General features: G+C 36.7%; 1 protein-coding gene across 7 annotated transcripts in view; it reads right to left on the bottom strand.

The window, feature by feature from the left end:
- Nucleotides 1–2,148: 2,148 nt before the first annotated feature.
- The window catches only part of RREB1 (ras responsive element binding protein 1), a 96,367-nt gene continuing 74,618 nt past the window's right edge, over nt 2,149–23,897 (bottom strand). For 5 of the 7 annotated variants that reach the window (XM_053714705.1, XM_053714709.1, XM_053714706.1 and 2 more), the window contains 4 exons: nt 18,864–21,543; nt 11,286–11,450; nt 7,863–8,657; nt 2,149–5,838 (listed from right to left, as the gene is read on the bottom strand). In XM_053714705.1, coding sequence (XP_053570680.1) covers nt 5,450–5,838; nt 7,863–8,657; nt 11,286–11,450; nt 18,864–21,543 — 4,029 coding nt within the window. In that variant the 3' untranslated portion in view covers nt 2,149–5,449. Of the gene's footprint in view, nt 5,839–7,862; nt 8,658–8,704; nt 9,575–11,285; nt 11,451–18,863; nt 21,544–23,897 lie in introns of those variants that run through there. The other 2 variants (XM_053714710.1, XM_053714711.1) reach the window with 2 other exon arrangements.

Here is a 23,897-nt window from a genome sequence, read left to right as displayed (position 1 = left end):
TGCTGAAAATTGCACCACTCCGATATAGTTCCATGAAGAAAGGCGGAGCTAAAATGGCACCTGAAAATACACAAGCACATATCAAATAGCATGGTTCACCATTAGCCCAAATTAGAAGACACAACTGCTCAACTCTCTGACCTTTACGTTACCTTTTTCAGCCCGCTTGTCATAGTCGGCCTTCAAAAATTTTTACAATGAATTCCGCTGTCAGAATCGGAATACTGTCAGACCTGGAACGATGTGTCTTCGTTGACTAAGATCGAACATTTCATCATTCGTACTGATCCCTCTCAGAGCTGCATAGCTGAGACAGCTATCGTCTCAGATCTCTAACAGAGCAACAAAAATCTGCAGTCTGAGAGAACCAGTGACAAATAACGAAGCGCTGCCATGCACTTATGTGAAAGGGACATTCAGCATGAGACTCCCCTCACAAAACACAGTTAGATTGCAATCTGCCATATCAATAAACCATACTGCCAGCATTGTGAGTAGTAATGAACTGTAAATTAACCTGCAAAGTACCATAAATGGAGTAAGTTAAAACTTAGCCCTCAAGGTGTTAACTTCTTCCACTCTTGAAGGAAATTAACTCTTAAGCCTTATTCACATGCCAGTAGTGCCTGCCCACTGCCAATATAACCCTTAAGGATTTTGTGTCCCATAACAAATGCGGGTCCTTGACCCCTTCAGTGCCAGCCTCCTAGCCCCAGAAGACAAAAGGCACTTACCTGCACATCTAGCTGTCCGGCAGGACGACAGCTCACCCGGTATGAGAGGATGCCGATCCTCACAGAGACCTGTGACAAAAGAAAGATCAGAGCAAACCTACTCTGGCTTTCTATACAAGGGCAGCAACATGTTAGGAACTTGTAAGGTAGGCCTCACTGCGTTTTTCTAACTGCTTTAAAGCCACCACTGCCCTACTGAAGAGACTAACGTGGAGTACGGCTAGACCCAATCTTGAGAGGAAAGGTCAGAGTAAACCTATTCTGGCTTTCAAAATAATAAAATCTTGATTGAAGTGAAATAAATCCAATCTTATTCAGACACCAAAACTTCACGTCCTCCTTGCACCAAAGGCAAATAGAATGACTAGGGATTGTGGGAAGGGACATTTAACTGCATTGCTGTGGTGCTTTTTGCCTCCTCCTGCTGGCCAAGTGTGATATTCCCAACAGTAATTGATGATTCCGTGGACTCACCATATCTTAGGAAAGAAATAGTATTTAAGATGCCTCTTTTACTTCCTCTCCTTGATGATGATATCTACTGGACTCAATGGGAGTAAACCTGGGAATAGAATTGCTGGGGTCTTCAATTTGATAATGAATCTTTCTTTATGATATATCAGAATAACTGGAGAGGTCCTAGAACATTAGATAATCTCATAGAGGTTAACCAGCCAAAGATGAATATAATCATTGGAAAGTATTTGTAATCTTTCTATGCCCTGTTCCCTTTATACCATTTGTAGAGAATGATTTTCTTTGAAATGTTTAATAAAAAATTATTTTAATCTAAACTAGAGACATGACCTTACACCTCCTCTCTATTAGACAAGTTGCCATGAGAGAGGGGACAACTTACCCATGTTAAGTCTATAATTTAGTATGAGTCACAACGCGTTACCAGACAGGGGATTTAGGAAACTGGAAAGAGGCGTGGGAGTCCCAGCATCGACCAGTATTAAATATGCCAATACTCTTGAGATTTATATGGTATATCATCCCTAGCTCTCAAAAAAATCAAAATCCATGTTAAAACCTTAATTTCTTCTACAGAGCACCTCTCTCTGCCAACCGCCAATGACACGAGGCAAAGAACTACTGAGAGGGTAGGGGAAGTGGGACGGATATGTATTGCTTTGTTTGGGATGTCTTCGCCTCCTTCTGGTGGCTAAGTTGAGTAATTCCCATAGGTTGTGAATGTTTTGTGGACTCTCGTTGCCAATAGAAGGAAAGTAATATTTTAGAAAACTGGGCTTCTGTGCTTTCCACCCCCCTCCCCAACTGTTACAAATTACTAGAAATAAGATATTAATGTTCAAATAAGAAGTAAAAAAAAAGATAAAAATAATGTGCTGTTTTTATTACATGACTGCAAGAGAAAAAACAAGACACAAAAGTAAAACCTTTAAAAATATACATTAAATATAACCTTTTATTGCTTAGAGATTGTTTGATACAGAACAGTTTTCATTTGATTTTGGAAGTACTATACAGCTGAATAAAAAGGAGGAGAAATACAAGTACCAAAACAAAATGTGATTCTCTGTTCATGTGGCATAGACCATTCATGTACACAATGCATAGCAGCAGTTTACGTTCCCTTTAGAAAAATATGAATTTGTACATTTTTACCTTAGTTTCATGTCTAATAAATGGGGTGAAACAGCTAAAAAAAATGGTCTTTCATAAATACAAACAAGAATCAATGTGTCGTTGGAATTATGACTGTGTCTGTAGCTCCATTTGATTGAGGGAGCACTCACGGGGCCTTTATTGCTTTCACAGTCAAGTGCTTATTGTAGTGATCTGTTATCTTTAGATAAAAACTAAATCAAGCAGTTATTTTGAAATTTTTGAAAAGTGACAAAACAGACTTCGAAAAGATGTTTTGCAAAGCCCTGAGAGGAAAACAAAACAAAATACAATTAGCTGAACATGCAAACTAAATCTAAGATTAACCCAGAGTTCAAACATAGTAAATATTTTCACAGTTTAATAATATTGGAAAAGGACAAAAGGGTCTAAAAAAAAATAAAAATAAACACATCTCAGTCAAACTTAACAAAGTATACATATGGTCATAAAAAAAGACAAGACCGTTACTATCAGTATACATACACAAATAAAGCTATCTTTGTATTGATTATGGACAACTGATGCCCAACAGTGTCACTGGGCTGATTATCTGTGACACCATTTTGCAAGAAAATGTGTAACACAACTTAAAAATATATTTATTAAAAATCTTAAAGGATGTCTATGAAATAAATTTAATTAAGAAATAACTTGGTAAAAACATTAAGGGAATCATTGGTTCATAGTTCTTCTCTATTTCACCTGAACTAGTAATATTTTAATAAATGTGCACATCAGTGCTACTCCGTGAATATACAAATATATTAGTCTCTCTTTATATATATCACTAAAGACATTACAGGCTTTACCCATGAAAGAGGTCTAGTTTCTACTGTGCTGTATTGGTCATTCAGTTTGATTGTCTGATATTGCACGTGATGTGTAATAGTGCTTTTATTGATTTATTTTTATAATGGTCACCCTCAATTCTGACCTCTGTTTTACACTAAAGACGTGCAGAATGAAAACAAAAATCTACATAATGTAAAAAATATACTTTTCCTCTGATTTTAGAATATTTATCTTTTTTAGACATTTTATCTGCATCTGGCTGTGCAATTCTACCATACATTAGAAGTAGTTAAGGAAAACATTAACTATCCTGCAGTCACCACCCTAAGTGAGCTGCAGGTCTCTATGGCAGCCAAGGAGTTAATCCTCATATCATATAAAATATTTACAAAAACGCTGTTGAACTACTGCGTCAAATTTATTAAACTATAATCTACTAAAACAACTTTAGGAACCTGCCATTTCTGGGGAGAGTGCCTGAAGAGGGTTTCCCATAATAAATATATACCACAATGACAAAGACCAACATTTCCTAACTACAGTCCTGATGGGTCCTCCAGCAGTTCAGGATTTCTATTATGAACTCTGTTGGCTCACATATTGATTGTCAATTTGTGCCAACACTGAAATCTTAAAATCCTGGCCAACTGGGATGCACTAAACACTGGACAAGAGAAACACGAATAGACAAAACCAGTGCCTTAACTGTAGCTTTTTTAGAAAAACAAAAACACACACACACATTGTTGCATTGCACTTTTGGAGAACAGAAATAACCCAAACGGGCTAAAAAGCACAGTAATGGTATACAAATTTACCTTTTCAAAGCTCTGGGAACTGAAGAGAGCACATTGCACAACTACAGCAGAATACATTTTTTTTTTTTTAAATACAAACAGCCCATAAACGTGGGTATCTGTGTGTAGACATATATAGGATACATACAAATGTATCACAAATATAAAGACACACGTGCCCCCGCCACACCACACAAACATTTATGTATACTTTCGTTAAACACATTTTTCTTCAAGCACAACCCAAAATACCTCAGGAGCTTTACTAATTTTATCTCTTGATTCTTTTTTTTTTTTTTTTTTTAACCAGTAGTACACTCTTCCCTAAAATACATAATGGTAGCAAGATGCAGGTAAGGCATTATATTGGCATTGGAAGACAAAACAGGTTGATTTAATTTCACAGTCTACTTGACTGCCATGCCCTTAGAAGGTCGAGGACTTCTTATGGCTTCCAAAAGACAATCTGCATTCAACCTATAGCAGTTCAATTTTCACCAAAAATATAGTTGATTACAGTACAGCAGGAATGGTACAATGTAAAAGAACTGCAGAAGGCCAGGATTTGAAAACAAACAAACAAAAAGTTTTTACATTATATATATTTTAATACCAGGGATCCCACAGTTACTTGGTACTTTTTGGAGAGCAAATATTGCTCAAATACTTCTGCAAAATGCAGACATTAGTAAGCCGATGAATTCATGCAGACAGAATTATTTCCATAGGTTAAAATGTTTCTGTTACATCCTCTATGTGTCCATTTCGAGGTAGAGCAACTGCTGAACTTGAACATCAATCAGAAACCTTAAGAATAAAAACAAGTTTGAAGTCCAAAACTAGATATTTTCTTCCTGGTTCACATAATTTGCAAATTATTGAATATCCTCATCCAGCATGTCGCAAAACACTTAACCTTTTAGGGTTCATTTACACAGCAAGATAAAACTGGAAAGTAGGGGGGAAAAAACAGTTTATTAACCTTTCCCGTGAACGTCTATTTACATAATTATTTTCCAGTTATTGGCTGTAGTATTGAATGGCTTCCCCTATAACTTTATGTATCCACCTCAGGAATACAGTGATATACAAGAACAAGCTTTCACACAAACATATAATGTATATTTAATGCTCCATTAGAAAATGTTCTCTTTGAATAATTTCATTAATGTATATTTCTCTTTATGAAAAAAATACCCCCCCCCAAAAAAAAACAACCAGTATCCGATAACAAAATAGTAATAAAGTAGTAAGGCACTCAAAATTGTAGTTATTTGCGTTTTCTTGCAAAGTTATGGCACTTGGTATGGCCGAGACACAGGCCTAGAGCCAGAGAAAAAAATGAAAAATAATTAGCAATATGATCATTTTGTCTCTTTGAAATGAGAGGTTTCCCATAGCTCTAGCTCATTTAGCTCCCGAATTGGGCATAGCATTGTCCGAGGGAAAAGGAGTAGGATTTTTGTGAGATGTTTCAGATTCCTGGAAGCTTTAGCGATGTGTGCTTTTAGGAGTTTCTGAATCTTTAATATCAGCCGTTTCTGAAAGTTGTCTTGGGTTGTCCGTCTGAGACAAATGTTCAGATTTTGAAGATAGATCTTCTGCTGTTAAATTTGCTACTTGTATCTTTTTGCTTCTGGTTACAGATTGGTTAAGACTAGGAGATACTTCACATTCATTCTCGGATGTATGGTGTGTGCTGCTCTGCATGGACTCGGCATCACTGTCGTCCTCACATCTCAGATGGCGGTCCTCTTTGTCACTGTCTTTTTCTTGGTTCTTCACATCCTTAACCTTCTGGTGGATGCGCTGATGGCGAACCAGACTATGCTTCAGAGTGAATGTGCGTTCACAGGTTTGACATTTATAAGGCCTTTCACCTAAAAGTAAAGAAATGGTAACATGAGTTTATGAATGTGTTGGCCAAAGGGTTTTCAAAAACTGATTGCATCTCATACTATTACAGGAACAACATATGCAAAATAAAGCAGTGGGTGGGGGGGTATCTAAATGTATATCATACATTCTTTTTTAGACTTATTTACTTGTCAAAAGGGAGAAAGAACAAAAATAGACAGTGAAAAACACAGTACGTACAGTATGTAAGTGTAACACTGCAACACAAAATATTATAGGTAGTTAACAAACATTGCATACAGAATCCAAGTGTTGAAACTTCCAGGAGCATGCGCATTCTGACATTTTCCACATAACTAGGTTAGCAGTGAAAAACGTTAAAGGCAAATTAAACCTATTTTTTTTATTTCATGATTCGGATAGAGCATGTGATTTTAAACAAATTTGCAATTTACTTCTATTATTTAATTTGTTGTTTTTTTGTGTCCTTTGTTGAAAATGATACCTAGGTAGGCTCAGGAGCTGCTGATTGGTGGCTGCACCTATATGCCTCATGTCATTGGCTCAACCAACTTGTTCAGCTAGCTCCCAGTAGTGCACTGCTGCTGCTTCAACAAAGGATGCTAAGAGAATTAAGCAAATATGAGCCATTCATAAAGGGTGTCCAAATATACCATTTATTTATTAATACATCTATTCCAAGGCGGAAATATCATACATTTTAACAGTTCAGCACAGATGTGTCTGTTTTGCTCATGTTGCACAAAGAAAAATATGTAGTTCCCAAACATTTTTAAAAAGCAAAAGAACGTACAAAAATATGTCTGAGAAGTAGACTTACATCTACAAGATTGTTCTCTCATATGGATAACAGAAAACACTCCACTTGAAAGTGAGGCTATGAACAGGCAGGTAAACTGTAGCCAGTGCTTCCATCTCCCAAGGCACACAATAATGAATTGTTTAGCAGGTAAGATGTTAAAAATGCATTAGCGCCTTTTTTTTTATCTTATAGCTATTTAATCGACCACATATCTGTAAACCTAAAAGGGACAGCCTACTCCAACATTTTTATGGTTTAAAAAGAGATTATCCCTTTAATACCCATTCCCCAGTTTTGCATAACAAAACTGTTATATTAAAACACTTTTTACCTCTGTGATTACTTTGTATTTAAGCCTCTGTAAACAGCTCTAAGATAATGAAGCAGTCTGTAGACTTGCATTTTAGCCAATTAGTGCTGGTTCCTGCATAACTCCACGGGAGTGAGCACAATGTTTATCTATATGGCACACATGAACTAGCAGTGGCTTGCTGTGAAAAGCTATGAAAATGCACTGATATAAGAGGTGGCCTGTAGTGGCTTAGAAACAGGCAGAAATGTAGAGGTTTAAAGGTTATAAAGTATATTTATATAACAATGTTGTTTGTGCAAAGCTTGGGAATGGGTAGTAAAGGAGTTATCTACCTTTTTAAAAATTTAATTTTGTAATTGACTCTCCCTTTAATCTCTAATCTTCCACAGATAGTAGTTAAAAATACGGCTTTATTATTTCATGTACTTTATTTCTAACTGTAATAAAGACTAGTGATATTTTCTGCCCATGAAATGCGCACACACACATATACACATATACATTATATACATTATATATACACACATACACATACATATATATACACACACACATATACACACACACACACATATATATATATATACACACACATATACATATATATACACACACATACACATACATATATACACACACACACACACACATATATATATATACATATACACACATACATATATATATACACATACATATATACACACACACACACACATATATATATATACATATACACACATACATATATATACACATACATATATACACACACACACACACTATATAATCTAAACTGTTGTGAGCCAGATGTAAAATCCTTGCCTCCTGGGGTTTGTCAAGACCAGGGCTATTGTTAAGGTTACAGATAAGTGAAGACTAACAGCACTGTGTAAACTCATGGACCTTACCTGTGTGTGATCTCATATGTCTTGTCAGATCCTGGAGGGACCAGAAGCGCTTACTACACACATTGCATATCTTTTTTCTTTTGTCAGCTTTTGATGACCCTTTTGTTTCATTAGCTTGCGTTTCTTTGTCATCATCACTTTTCTCTGATGACCTTCTCTCTGTATCTTCTTCTGCAAGAGCCATATCAATGTCAACATTCCTCTTTCCAGACATATCACTCTCCTCTGGAGATTTTGACACTTTCAAGTCAACTGGAAGGTCGTTGTCCTTCTCTTCACTCGCAGTGCTGCTGCTATGTTGGGTCTCGGTGCTGATGCTATGTTGGGTCACAGTGCTGCTGCTAGGTTGGGGTAGGATACATACAGATTCAGGTGTGACTTTGCTTCCATCCTCTTCACTGCTCTTGTCTTGTGCCCTTTTTTCACAGGAATGGGCCTTTTTGTGCCTGCCTAAAGTAGCAGCAAACTTGAAGCTTTTTCCACAGATATCACAGGAGTTGACACCACTACTTGCAGAACGGTGACTAGTGGAGAGTTTGAAATCAATCAGCTTGCTTGCAAAGTTGAGATCAAGGCTTTTGTTGCTCACAGCATCGTCCTCCAATTGTTCTTTGTATTCCTGGGATTCTGCTTTAGCGTCGTCCTTGCTATGAAATGTCTCCTCTTCAGCTTGGTTAATCACTGACACAGGCAGATTGTCTTTGACAAAAACTTCTTCCAACTTAGTCTTTTCCCCAGAAGTGAGGTCTAATACTTCCCCCTCTGCAGCAGAGAAGTCTGCATCTGACTGACTGTCTGCAAACAAAACACAACAGACTTTTATTCCCTATTACTACTTATTTCTGTTATTGGAATGTTAAAATAATATTTCACTTCTCCCTCAAGAAGATGGCTATTCTTTAAATCCTGCTGCTAATACTTAGATAACTGTAAAGGCTTACAAGATGGCATGCAGCCTAATGGGTAACAAAACAAAAACAAACACATGGTATAAGCATGGTGGTATTATGAAAACTGACTAATGTGGGGGAGGGGGGAGATCTGATTAAACTTTAGTGCTTCTTAAATTAAAAAAATATAGCTTGTCCTAATAGAAAATAAAGACAATACTAAATCCAAGTAATTGAAAAATGAATCTGTATTTGAAACTGTAATAGATAAATTATATCTAGCGGTCACAGATCTAGTAAAGGCACCCAATAATCTATTAAATATTATTACTTTGTTGGTTCCAAGACTGTATTTTAAATAGAATTATAGTGTTCTATTTTTTGTTTCGAACATGTTTATATATATTTGTTTCTATGAAGATGTGTCCCTGTTCAATACTAGAGTTGGTAGTTGTCCCTATTCAATGACCAATCTATGCATAGTTGTCAGTTCAAATACATAACTTCCTGTTTTTTCAATTTTCAACCTGAGCAGCTTTAACAAACTCTTTCATAGATTTCCTTTAATGTCCCTTTAAGGCTAGTAAAATAAAGACAGATGCTGGAAGTTTACGGCACAATATTAAAATTACTTTTGCCAATAAAACTTAATTTGTACTATCAACATCAGTAAATAACGGACCTCAAAGTGGCAACACATTGCAAAGCCACGCTTACAGATATAAGCTGAGCAGCAGGGCCCTCTAATCCTTCTGTCCCCTGTCTGTCTGCCTTCCCTGTCTCTTCTTTATTTATTGCACCCCCTGTGGAGCACTGTGGAATCTGCTGGTGCATTGCAAATAGAAAGAATGATAATAATAATAATATAAAGTACATCAATGGGACAAACTATATGTAGTGTTGTTTGTCATATTGTAGCGCCCCCTTGTGGTATTACTATAATCTGACAGGCTTTCCCTATCAACAATGGAGAAGCAGTCATTTAAAGGAAAAACACAAACAAAAACCTTAGCATTAAAGGTTTGTTTAAAGGGACACTGTACCCAATTTTTTATTTTGTAATTCAGAAAGAGCATGCAATTTTAAGCAACTTTCTAATTTACTCCTAATATTAATTTTTCTTCGTTCTCTTGCTATCATTATTTGAAAAAGAAGGCATCTAAGCTTTTTTTTTTGTTTCAGTACTCTGGACAGCACTTTTTTTTATTGGTGGATGGATTTATCCACCAATCAGCAAGGACAACCCAGGTTGTTCACCAAAAATGGGCCGGCATCTAAACTTACATTCTTGCATTTCAAATAAAGATACCAAGAGAATGAAGAAAATTTGATAATAGGAGTAAATTAGAAAGTTGCTTAAAATTTCATGCTCAATCTGAATCACGAAAGAAAATTTTTGGGTACAGTGTCCCTTTAAAAAAAAAAAAAAAAAAAAACTTCTGCTAGATTGCTATAAGGCTGTTAATTTAGCTTTCTGTTAATATAAACCGCACATGTAGACTTATCAAACTTGCTTTAAGTGAGTAAAGTTATTCTTAAAAAAGAAATTCTCATATGTTGCATAGTAATTGTATCTATATCAAAAGAAATTATAGCCTTGGTAATTTTTTAAAGATAAAAATAAATAAAAAAAACATACTTATCTTCTTAAAAGGATGTGACAACTATTTTTTTTTTTTTTTCCCGAGGGAACATGCAATTTTAAACACAATATACTGTACTTCTATTACCTAATTTGTTTTGTTCTCTTGATATCCTTTGTTGAAAACATATATACACCTCATATACATAACATATATACACCTCATGTTATTGGCTCACCCATGTGCATTGCTGTTTCTTCAACAAAGGACATCAAAAGAATAAAGCAAAATAGAAGTAAATGGCAGAGTTGTTTAAAATTGTAATGCTCTATCTGAATCACAAATGAAAATATTTGTGTTTTATGTCCCTTTAAATAGTTTGGTTGCAATGAAAAATATAGCTGTACTTTTAGGTTACCAATCTCAGATTTCTAAAATGACTAGAAGCATTTAAGATTATTTGATAACATTTCTTATACTACTGAAGAATTAATAATCATTGGGATATGACCTCTATATCAATACACAGCTAAGGGGAGTTTCTGCAATTCAAGATTACAAACATAAACGCGACAGCTCATGAAGACATCTTTATTTAACCATCGCAAGCTCCAGACAAAAGGTTCAAATGAAGCAAGTAATGCTAGAGAGCAAACGACACAAAGCAGAAATCTATTCCCCAGACTGGCTGAAAATAAATCACTTTCACATTTCTGCCTATAAACTAACACTGCACTTTTTTTCTCCTGAACTCCGTTTTGCGTGTCAAGAAATCTGCTAACTATGGAGGTTTTACCCTATTAAAAATAAAAGATGTGTTCAATTAGTTGTTGTCCTTTGATATATTTTATCCTCCGAATAGAGCTGTATTTATGAATTGTTACAGCAAATGCAAACATCACTACGTTTTGTGGTGTGCTGCAATAGTCTGAACAAACGGTAAGATCTACCTGTGCTATCATGTGATCCAACGTCACTTTCTTTAGACTGGGGCATAAGACCGTTTCTTCTTAAGGAGAGGTTGGCAACTCCGTGCTTACGCAAGAGATGGCGTTCACAGTTAGATTTGGTAGAAAAGAAGGCATCACATTTTGCACAGGGGTAGGGCTTCTGACCTGAAGTGAGGAAAAAAAAAAAGTTTTTATCTAACTTGCTAGATTTTTATTTTTATTATAAAAACACCCAGTAAATCAAATCCATTCCATACCATGAGGTAGGTCTTTGAGAAGTGCTTTGCAAATACATATGTGCTGCAGATTCAAGAGATCTATGATTGTGGAAATTAAGGATTCGAGAGAGTCATGTGTGATGTGGGCTGAAGCAGCGGAGGGGGGAGATGGTCGGGCAACCAAAATATCCTTTAGAAACAAGAAAGCTTGTCTAGGCTGAGCACAATAGGAGCATTATGAGCACCCACTCTGCTTTAATCTGCCACAAGTTGTTCGTTTTGCTGCTAATTAACAGCTAAATCTGCATTAGCAGATAGAATGCCCCAATCCTAACTCTCAAGCTGTCATGTGACCTCACTTTGCCTAATGACATTACCCTTTTGCCTGTTCTTGTTCGACCTTCTAGGAGAACATTTTTGTTTTTTTAATGAAATGTAACAGTGCCATATTTTGCAGGAAATTACATTAAAAATTAAAATAGGAAAAATCATTTTGAAAACTGGCTAATGAAATGAAACACACCCTCATTCCAATGCAAATACATACAATTCACCCACAGTCATTGACGTTTATCTAAAAACAGTTAAAATCTTCTAAAAACTTATGAGACAGAAATGTCAATTTGTTCTGTGGTCATTGTTTATATTTTTTTTAAATAAAACACAACAGCAGCAATGCTAATACTTGGCATACTGCAAATAACATGTAAACTTACTCCTGTTTTCTTTTAAGGGCACGCTTGTTCACCCAGCTGGCAAAGCTTCTTTTTAGGCACTATAAAATTCCCTAAAATGGCACAAGTTCCTCCAATACACTTTTAGCTACATCCATCAAACCAGCACAAAGGGCTAGATTTATCAAGACTGAGGCGGACAGGGGCGCGTATACTCGCCCCTGTACGCCTCAGCTCGCCTGTGGCGGGGCGAAATTACCAGCAGGTAATCACCATTGCACACGAGCGCAATTTTGCACTCGCATGCAATCCTGCCCCCTTCCCTAACATCTTCGTCACCTCTAAGGTGGCGAAATTCAATCTCCGCGGTCGAGTCCGACCGAGGAGATTGACAGCTCCTGCCCGCACGCGATTGGCTGTGCGCGGGCAGTAGCGGTCAATCTCCTCGATCAGACTCAACCGCGGAGATTGAATTTCGCCACCTTAGAGGTGGCGAAGAGGTTAGGGAAGCAGAGGTCTGGTGACCGCTGCTTGTCAAATTACGGCAAGCAAGTTGTTGTGAGAACTTGCAGCCGTAGGGCTTTGATAAATCGAGCCCAAAGAGGCTGACTGATCTTCAAGGCACACAGAGCCTGATAACGGCTGACTTTAGACTAGGTTATGGTGCTTGGAAATAGCAGACTGTATGGTGCGATACTAAAGAGGACATGAGACGTTCGTTCTCTCATGCATGAAGGAGCATCTGTTAAAAGTATGTTGTTTCATAAAAAATTTAAAATAATTTGAGCTGTTTAAACAGATACCAAAATAAACAGAAAATCCATATTAGATCCATGAGGATCAGTTGATTATGTGATGGCAAAGGAGGATAACTCCAAAGCTTTACTGGTGGACAGGTCTACACAAGCATAAAATAGTTTTAGTTTGCATAAAAAAAAAGGGTAATATGGTTTAAAATACCCTATTTTAAAACGTAACAAAGAAAAATTACTTTGAAGTTCTTTTAAGTAAAAATGTCTTTCAGTTTATATTGAAAGGAAATCCATAGCTGATGCTAGCAGGAAATGAATAACTGATACTGCATTATACATGCTCACTGGCTGGTTGTAACATTAGTCCTGGGGCTTCAAACAAACAAAAAGGTACATTTTCCCCACCACACAAATATCGCCCCCCCCCCATAAAAAAGTGATTTAGAATATATTTTTGAAGCAACAATGAAATGAAGGCTTTTATGTCCCTTTAAGCTTGAGTATCTCATGTACAGTAAGCTTGTAATATAATCAATGAACAAAGCCTTTCAGAGCGAGATGTTTGGAAAGAAAACTTACAAGATTCTAGTAAAATCATCATGTTCTCCAATGTTAGAAACAGTATCCAGCAAATCACAATAGAGGAATCTAATGGCTGAGGATTGTTTAGTATTCCAGAAATATAAAAATACATAGATCATATTGGCAAAACATAGGCTGCAATTTTCTATAAAACTCAAAATTAAACGTTAATGATTCAGATACAGTTGGCAATTTATTTAAAAAAAAAAATCCAATTAACTTCTGTTACTAAATGTATAGCTTTCTGCTGGAATCCGTTTATAAAAACGTAGCTACTTTCCATGAGGAAATACTGGTGCAGGTTCAGGAATATGGTTGTGTATTAAAGGGACATTGTACAGTAAAATCATAAGGGTACTGACAATTTAATACTGTGTGTTTAACCCCTGCAAAGGAGTTAACACATAGTTAAAGTCCTGCTAAGCTACCAAACGGCTAGATTACAAGTTTTGCGTTACAAGTAAAAAAGCAGCATAATGGGTTTTTCAAATCTTTTGCGTAAAGTCTTTTTTCCATGGGACTTCCATAGCGCCGATATTACAAGCTTTTTTTGGAGGCCAAAAAGTGAGCGGTACAGCCTATCCCGGAAGATTCGTAACGCAATCTAAAGTCAGTAGTTATGAGTTTTACGTTACAAAGTTGTAGCATGAAACTCATAACTAAAGTGCTAAAAAGTACACTAACACCCATAAACTATCTATTAACCCCTAAACCGAGGCCCTCCCGCATCGCAAACACTAAAATAAAATTATTAACCCCTAATCTGCCACTCCTGACATCGCCGCCACTATAATAAACATATTAACCCCTAAACCGCCGCACTGTAAACACTAGTTTAATATTAACCCCTAATCTGCTGCCCCTAACATCGCCGCCACTATACTAAATTTATTAGCCCCTAAACCTAACCCTAACACCCCCTAGCTTAAATATAATTAAAATAAATCTAAATAAAACTTACTATCATTACCTAAATAATTCCTATTTAAAACTAAATACTTACCTATAAAATAAACCCTAAGTTAGCTACAATATAACTAATAGTTACATTGTATCTAGCGTAGGGCTTATTTTTATTTTACAGGTAAGTTTGTATTTATTTTAATTAGGTAGAATAGTTTACTAAATAGTTATTAACTATTTACTAACTACCTAGCTAAAATAAATACAAATTTACCTGTAAAATAAAACCTAACCTGAGTTACACTAACACCTAACATTACACAACAATTAAATAAATTACATAAATTAAATACAATTACATAAATTACAAAAAAAAACAACAACTCTAAATTACACAAAATAAAAAAAGAAATTATCCGATATTTAAAAACTAATTACACCTAATCTAATAGCCCTATCAAAATAAAAAAGCCCCCCCCCCCAAATAAAATTAAAAAAAACCTAGCCTAAACTAAACTACCAATAGCCCTTAAAAGGGCCTTTTGCAGGGCATTGCCCCAATAGAAATCAGCTCTTTTACCTGTAAAAAGAAAAAATACAAACAACCCCCCAACAGTAAAACCCACCACCCACCACAACCAACCCCCCAAATAAAATCCTAACTAAAAAAACCTAAACTCCCCATTGCCCTGAAAAAGGGCATTTGGATGGGCATTGCCCTTAAAAGGGCATTTAGCTCTTTTTCAATTGCCCAAACCCTAACCTAATAATAAAACCCACCCAATAAATCCTTAAAAAAAAAAAAAAAAAAACACTAACAATAACCCCTGAAGATCCACTTACAGTTTTGAAGACCGGACATCCATCCTCAACGAAGCAGCAAGAAGTCCTCAACGAAGCCGGGAGAAGTCTTCATCCAAGCTGGCAGAAGTGGTCCTCCAGACAGGCAGAAGTCTTCATCCAGACGGTGCGGAGCATCCCTTTTCTTTCAACGTCTTCTTCCCGAATGAATATTCCTTTAAATGACGTCATCCAAGATGGCGTCCCTTGAATTCTGATTGGCTGATAGAATTCTATCAGCCAATCGGAATTCAAGGGACGCCATCTTGGATGACGTAATTTAAAGGAACATTCATTCGGGAAGAAGACGTCGAAAGAAGAGGATGCTCCGCGCCGGATGTTTTGAAGATGGAGCCGCTCCGTGCCGGATGGATGAAGATAGAAGATGCCGTCTGGATGAAGACTTCTGCCAGCTTGGATGAAAACTTCTCCCGGCTTCGTTGAGGATGGATGCCGCCTCTTCAAAACTGTAAATGGATATTCAGGGGTTAGTGTTAGGTTTTTTTTAAGGGTTTGGTTGTGTGGGTGGTGGGTTTTACTGTTGGGGGGGTTGTTTGTATTTTTTTTTATTTTTTTTTACAGGTAAAAGAGCTAATTTCTTTGTGGCAATGCCCTGCAAAAGGCCCTTTTAAGGGCTATTGGTAGTTTAGGCTAGGTTTTTTTTTGTTTTTTTGGGGGGGGCTTTTTTTATTTGGATAGGGCTATTAGATTAGGTGTAATTAGTTTAAATATTTGATCATTTCTTTTTTTATTTTGTGCAATTTAGTGTTTGTTTGTTTTTTGTAATTTAGGTAATTGTATTTAATTTAGGTCATTTATTTAATTGTTCTGTAATGTTAGGTGTTAGTGTAACTCAGGTTAGGTTTTATTTTACAGGTAAATTTGTATTTATTTTAGCTAGGTAGGTTATTAAATAGTTAATAACTATTTAGTAAACTATTCTACCTAGTTAAAATAAATACAAACTTCCCTGTAAAATAAAAATAAACCCTAAGATAGATACAATGTAACTATTCGTTATATTGTAGCTAGTTTAGGGTTTATTTTATAGGTATTTAGTTTTAAATAGGAATTATTTAAGTAATGATAGTAAGTTTTATTTAGATTTATTTTAATTATATTTAAGTTAGGGGGTGTTAAGGTTAGACTTAGGTTTAGGGGTTAATACATTTAGTATAGTGTCGGTGACGTTGGGGTGGCAGATTAGGGGTTAATAACTGTAATGTAGGTTGCGGCGATGTTAGGGACAGCAGATTAGGGGTTAATAAATATAGGTAGGTGGCGGCAAATTAGGGGTTAATAAGTATAATGTAGGTGTCGGCGATGTCGGGGGCGGCAGATTAGTGATTAATAAGTGTAAGATTAGGGGTGTTTAGACTCAGGGTTCATGTTAGGGTGTTAGGTGTAAACATAAATTTAGTTTCCCCATAGGAATCAATGGGGCTGTGTTACGGAGCTTTACGCTGCTTTTTTGCAGGTGTTAGGCTTTTTTTCAGCCAGCTCTCCCCATTGATGTCTATGGGGAAATCGTGCACGAGCACGTAATACCAGCTCACCGCTGACTTAAGCAGCGCTGGTATTGGAGTGCAGTATGGAGCTCAATTTTGCTCTACGCTCACTTCTTGCCTAATAATGCAGGGTTTATGAAAACCTGTAATACCAGCGCTGTAGGAAAGTGAGCGGTGACAATAACAAACAAGTTAGCACCACACCCCTTATAACGCAAAACTCGTAATCTAGCCGAAAGGGAATTGCTGATCCTGAGCAGGACACAGCTGAAGCATTTCATGCAATAAACTTCAATTAGATTTAGTAATGACAAACACTGTGATGGACTTCAAGAATGCCTGAGATAAGCATAAGGCAATCCTGCAAGCTAGCTAAGTTTACACATTTTTAGGACATTTTGGACCAGACTTGTTGGGCCTATGGTTCATATCTCCGACAAAATCTATGTTTTTGCACAGTCCTGCCAATTACCTGTTGTATTTAGCTAAGCAACTTTAATTCTTAGAGTGCCCAAGTGGCACTTTACCTATGTCTTTAACCATTTTGCAGGTTTGAATGTCAGACGTGCAGAAATCACAGGCTCCAACAAATTAGAGCATGCACTTTTTGTACTACTACGTCCCTTTAAGCACTACATGAACTTATAATTTGTAAAAATGTTTGTAACAAGGTTATTTATACTTTTTAATAGATTTTTCTAACACATTTCAATTTGCCAGCCTCCTGTACCATGTGACAGTCCTCAGCCTCACAGACTCATATGCATATACACTAAACTCTTGCACATGCTCAGCAGGAGATTGTGCCTCAGAAAGAGTGCATATAAAAACTGTGGGCAATTTGATAATGGAAGCAAAAAGTCTGTGTCTGTATCCTCTATATGAATCATGAAAGTTCAATTTTGACTTTAGTGTCACTTTTTAATGTTTCTTTTTGTCTTAAAAGGACAGTAAAGTCAAAATGTAACTTTCATGATTCAGATAGAAATTGCAATTTTAAACAACTTTCCAATTTACTTCTGTTATTAAATGTGCTTCATTCTCTTGGTATATTTTATTAAAGAGTAAAACTAGGTAGGTTCATAAGAGCTCAGGAGTGTGCACGTGTCTTTAGTACTCTATGGCAGCAGTGTTTTGCAACATTGTATAACAAAGCTACAAATAATGTTGCAAAATACTGCGGCCATAGAGTACTAAAGACACATGCACACTCCTGAGCTCTTATGAGCCTACCTAGTTTTACTCTTCAATAAAAGATACCAAGAGAATGAAGCAAATTTGATAACAGAAGTAAATTAGAAAGTTGTTTAAAATTGCATGCTCTTATATGAATCATGAAACTTTCATTTTGAAATTACTGTCCCACTAAATACATTCCATGCACTTCTCTCTAATCATGGGTGCTGCCATTATGGAACCAGGTATCTGAAGGAGAGTTACTGTACATGTGCAAACACATCAGCACCGGAATGTAGTGAAAAACAAGCGTTCAACATGGTGGCACCTTTGAGGGAGGTGGGGAATAACCTCAATACTATGCTTATAGAATGTATTTAGGGTTTAATGTCCCTTTATGTATGAGATAATTTTCTAACTAACTTGTTAAACTGAAAATACAACAAAAATAAGCTGAAAACTAGTTATTTCAAAGCAAAATATTCACAGGGCTCTAAGGTTGTGGGAATTAACGCCACCCCTTTTCCAGGAAATTAAACAAGATTATAAAGACCACCAGTGTGTCTTCGTTCTCTTGGATATCCAAAAGACTACTCCTTTGGAATGACTCAAAGTTGGGCACCTTAGAGTAGGCACTCCAAGACCAAAACCAGAGCCTGCAATTTGCACCAATTTGTAGCATCACTTTTGCTTAGCACCTAAAGAAGTGTATTTACATAGGATCATTTATGCTAATGCCTACAGAGGTACACAAGACAGTTTGAGTATGCAAGCTTTTGGTAGCTATCAAAGAAGCAATAACCAAATTTGTATTTTTATACATAAAATAAATATCATGAGAACAAAACATTGTGACATGTACTGTTTTCTGTCTAGATTCTGCATAATAGCACCTAAAGTATTCTGTTTTAACAGTAATGCTTACCAGTGTGAGTGAGCATGTGCCTTTGTAAAGAACTCGCCCAAGGAAAAACACGTGGACAATAAGGGCAAGTAATTTTTTGCAAAGAGTTAGTGTAGGAATTTCGCTTTCCCCTTTTATCTTCACCGCTATCCCTCTCGTCTTCACTGGTTGCATTTTTTTCAGCACTTTCTTTGGTGTCTTCTGTGGGCTGCAAATAAGGGCTGAACTTATTTGTATCAGTTGTGGCCAGTATCTTCTCTATACTTGCAAATTCACCGCTTGACTCCAGATCCAGTCCAGTAGCTGCTTTAGGTTTATTTTTTGTTCCTTTCCTTCGACCACGTTTTTTAGCAGCTACCACCAAAGCAGTAGAGTTGGAGGAGTTTTCAGAAGTTGTGCTTCCTGCAGAGCATGGTACATCAGAGGAATTAGAAAGCTCTTTTTGAATGACTTTTGCTTTGGATTTGGAAGCCCCAGATTTCTCAGTGGCAGGTGAAGTATTGGCAGCAATGCGAGAAGCAGGGGGTATAATCTCGGTTTTCAATAAAGTGGAAGCAGATGATACAGAAGAAATGATCTGCGCAATGGAAGCCAAAGGGGGAAGTTCTTTAGTGGCTGTAGGTTTTGGCAAAAGAGGTGGAGGCTTAGGTCTCAAGGGGCGTAGTATAGTTGCATTGCCAAGAACAGCTGGTGAAATGATAGGGACTGTCAAATGGAGGGGATTTTTCATTAGTTTGGAATGTGTGAGCCCTGTACCTTTGTCTAGGCTATCATTGGCACTTAGGGGGAGTGGGCACGACTGGCAGTTATATAGTGGCTCAGGAGGTCCAGATGCCTGCTCTGCTTGATCTGGAGCAACAACTTTATCCTGTTTAGTGTGTTTAGGGATTGAAAGATCAATAGGCTCCATTGAACAATCAAAAGAGACATGGTAGGTGTTGTAGATTTGCTCTTGCTTTACTTGAAGCCCACAAGGGTTCTTGTTCTTTTGAGAAAAGTCCAAAGGCTCATCAAGGTCTATAGGAAAGCTTGTAGCAGGTTCAAGTTTTACTGGATAAGAAGAGAGAATTCCAGGAAGGAAACCATTCTGTGATTCCACAAATGAGGAGGAAGACTTTTGATCTCTGTAAGTGCTGTCTTCCAACTGTGGAGTATCTGATCTTTTTTGCTCAGGGCTACAGGCCACTGACAAGATATGGCTGTCAATGTCTTTCTCCTGTACATGCTGGTGCTGCTTAAGAATGTGGTGAATACAATTTTTTTTGGCAGAAAATGCATTGCCACATTCTTTGCACTCAAATCGAGTCTTTTTCTGAAAGCTGTTGTGCGTTTTCATGTGTATGTGAAGTGCACGGAAATTCTTTAAGTCCTCCCCACAGCATTTGCACACGGTATCTGGAGTGCAGATGGCATCCACAATATCTGCTGTATTGCTGGAGACATAATCAATGTTCTTTTCAATATCTTTTCTAGTGACTTTAAGGTGCTTCTTGCGCAGATGTCTCTCACAATTGGCTTTAACAGTAAAAGGATACTGGCAAATTTTACATATGTATGGCCTTTCACCACTGTGTGTTCTAAGGTGCCTAATTAGTGCTGCCTTGTCAGCTGCAATATAGTCACAAATATTGCACTGATAAGGTGATATCCCCAAATGTGTGCGAATGTGAGCCCTTAACACACCAGAAAATGTAAATACTTGATCACAGAAACGACAAGGATAAAATACCTTTTTTGACTGAGTATTTTTTTTGTTGTTTGCTCCAGAGATAATGGATTTCAGATCCCTATCAGAACCTTCCTTTTTGATCTTAGTCTCCAAGTCTAAAGGCATGAATGCTTCAATAATACTGTCCTGTTCTAGCTGTCTTTTTATTGGATCACTGTTTAAAGTTTGGGAGGGTTGAACTGAAGACCTGGATTGCAAAAATATGGTGCTTGTTGGAGATTCCACACTGTTCCTCACCATCCGCAAGGGTGGGGGAGGAAGGCTTGGGCTGATGCAACCTGGAGATGACTGTTGAGTGTTCGCAATAGGAGGGGGTGTAGAGGTGGCAACAACTGTACGAGGTGCCACCAGTGGCTTTGGCTTCAATGGAGGCATGTGCTTAAAACTGGTGTGTGTGCTGCCAGGACATGTTTTAGCAAGTGAAGTAAGATTTATCTGAGGTGGTGCTGAAGCAGCCATCTTCAGTATCTGTTGAATGTCAGCCAACTCTCCAGAGATAGGTTTGACCACAATGCTGGTCTCAGGCTGCATAGTAAAGCCTTTTTGAAAAGGTTGCAGTGTAAGCAGCTTCAGGTTCTCTTTTGTTGGCGGCAGGACTGAGAATGGGCCTCCTACTGTAGGAGCTTCTAAAGGAGACAAGTTCAGCATGTTCATGCCACCAAATTCCTGAGGTAGATTGCTCTTCAGAGCTTCTCGGCGCATCGCCTCATAACAGTCTGGTACACAGTCATCTTGGTTAGCGGGTTTCATATCTTTGGTGTGCTGCAGGCCCAAGGCTGCCATAAAAGCTTTCTGGTCTTGGTTTTCATCAGATGTGTTTTCATTATTGTTCTTAGTGCTATGCTGGCCACCTTTGTGAGTTTCTTTGTGCAGGGTCAAGGATGAATACATGGGGAATGCCTTATTACAGATCTCACAGATGAAGCGATGAAATTCACTGATGCATCTTCGCAAATTTGATTCACACCAAACCTATTGCATAAAAAAAGAGAACGGTGAATGTATACACAAAAGTGAAACTTCCATTGCACAATCAGAACACAAAAATGATAAACATCTAGTAACATTTCAATTTTTTTACTGCTACCAAAAATAGAGTTTCAAAAATACAAGGCAATTATTATCCTCATTACTATATTCTGAATCAAGCAAATCAATATCTACAAGCTCTGGTTTTAGGTAACTTTAAATATGCCTAGAATATATATATATATATATATATATATATATATATATATATATATATATATATATATATATATATATATATATATATATGTATATATATATATATATATATATATATATATATATATATATATATATATACACACACACACATATACCCACATACATACAACATACACACACACAAACATACAAAATTGGCTAGTTGCATGCTATTAATTTATTTGGTGCATGGGTGCTATTAAAATTTCAATGTGTAGCTTCTTTAACTGGGTATGAAAGGGTTATCATCTATCTGGGTCTAAGGGCATACCAGGGTTTTTTTTCCATCCAGATGCCATTTAAAACCTTGCACACTGGGGATTAGGATGATAAGCCCTTTAGTGCTATAGAAACCCAAAGAGCATTGCATGTCTAACACTGGTACACTGCTTCAGTAATTGAAAGCCTATAGCAGAAAACACATACAGCACAAAGCTGACCATCTTTCCTTTGTTTTGATAAAAAGAAGCTTAAGCAATAAGCAATGCAGTTCTTCTAGATCCCTGTCCTGTCTTTAAAGGATAAGATTAGCGCTTTCATGATGTTCTAGCAATTAGCTATAATTACTTTCAAATAACCTTGATCCAAATCAGCCTCCTAATAAATTCCTAATAAAGTCTGTATGCAGCTGATCATGTGCTTACTAAAACTGCAGCAGTTATTTTTCTTTAAGGGTCTATATACTCTTATTGAGAAGCACTATTATAAAACAATCAGAATAATATAGCCAAAACGTATACTAGTTAAAAAAATGATTGTTCATAAATAAATACAGAAATATTGTTTCATGAATCCATTCTAACTGTATGCGTCACAAATGGTTTTAAGATACATTTCTGGGTGTGACTCTCTTGAGGAAGAGCTATCGGCATACATAACAGTAATAGTTACATACACAACCAATACATGTGTATGGCTCTGTTAAGAGTGGGGTTTGGGTGACACGGTTGGAATTTGGACAGATAATGGACATGGGTCTGGACAGTCTGTGTTGTCTATGAAAAGAATTTGAGTGGTCTGAGGCTTCATGGCTGTTTCATTCGGCCTTTTCAAAGTTAGGTAATACAAATAAGAAGATAGGCCTGCAGGGCAGTTGTCTTAAAGTCAATGGTAGCCAAATTCAAGACATGTGGGACTTCTGTGTCACATAATTATAATCCAACTTACTTTTCATGTTATTTACAAAGATGTCTAAGTATAATGTTACCAGAAACATTTTATGCAGCTTATTTAGCCAAATAAAAGAGCAACGCCACTTAGTATATATTTCACTTAAGAAAAATTATTCTTTATCTTTCATAACACCATGCTTGCTATACTAGAATGTGCCTCTATCACGTAAGCTAAGGTTAGAAATATATTCAATATTTCTCATATATGTTATGTCATTGTTCCAGTTTACATTGGTAAGGAAATGGATATTCTTATTTGCCTTATCACTGATCCTGATTCAGAACAGTTGGTATTTTTTGTTGAAGAAATAGCAATGCACATTGGTGAGCCAATAACATGGAGGTATATATGTGCAGCCACCAATTAGCAGCTCTTGAGCCTACCTAGGTATGCTTTTTCAACAAAGGATACCAAGAGAACAAAACAAATATAATAATAGAAACAAAATTGTAAAGTTGTTTAAAACTGTATGCGCTATCTGAATCCTGAAAGAAAGAAAGAAAGAAAGAAAGAAAGCATGGGGTTTCATGTCCATTTAACTACAAATATAAACATTCTGACTTAAATTACAAATTGAGTGCAATTGTCATTTATATAAACTTGCTGGTAATTCAACCAACTTCTGATATTATTTAAGAGTTTAAATGTGCTCCACAAAGTGTAAATCACCTTGGTAATTGATTTAGTTTTTTGTATCTACCAGTGCTGTTTAAATTATCCAAACAACTCATAACAAAAAAAATTGACAAGTCCATGTTTTAAGCTGTGTCTAAATTATGGCATTTTAATATATATTACAGTTTTAATTTTTATTTAAATGGTTGCTATTAGACGTAAGCCCCTGTCCATCAACAAGGCTATGGGAGTCGTCCTCATCAGCCAGTGAGAAACGTGTCTCTAGGAATGAAAATTAAATATACACA

The sequence above is a fragment of the Bombina bombina genome, chromosome 5 (genome assembly GCF_027579735.1).
Source record: "Bombina bombina isolate aBomBom1 chromosome 5, aBomBom1.pri, whole genome shotgun sequence".
NCBI lineage: Eukaryota > Metazoa > Chordata > Amphibia > Anura > Bombinatoridae > Bombina > Bombina bombina.
Note: the sequence above shows the minus strand (reverse complement) of the source record. Positions and strands in the feature narration are given on the sequence as shown.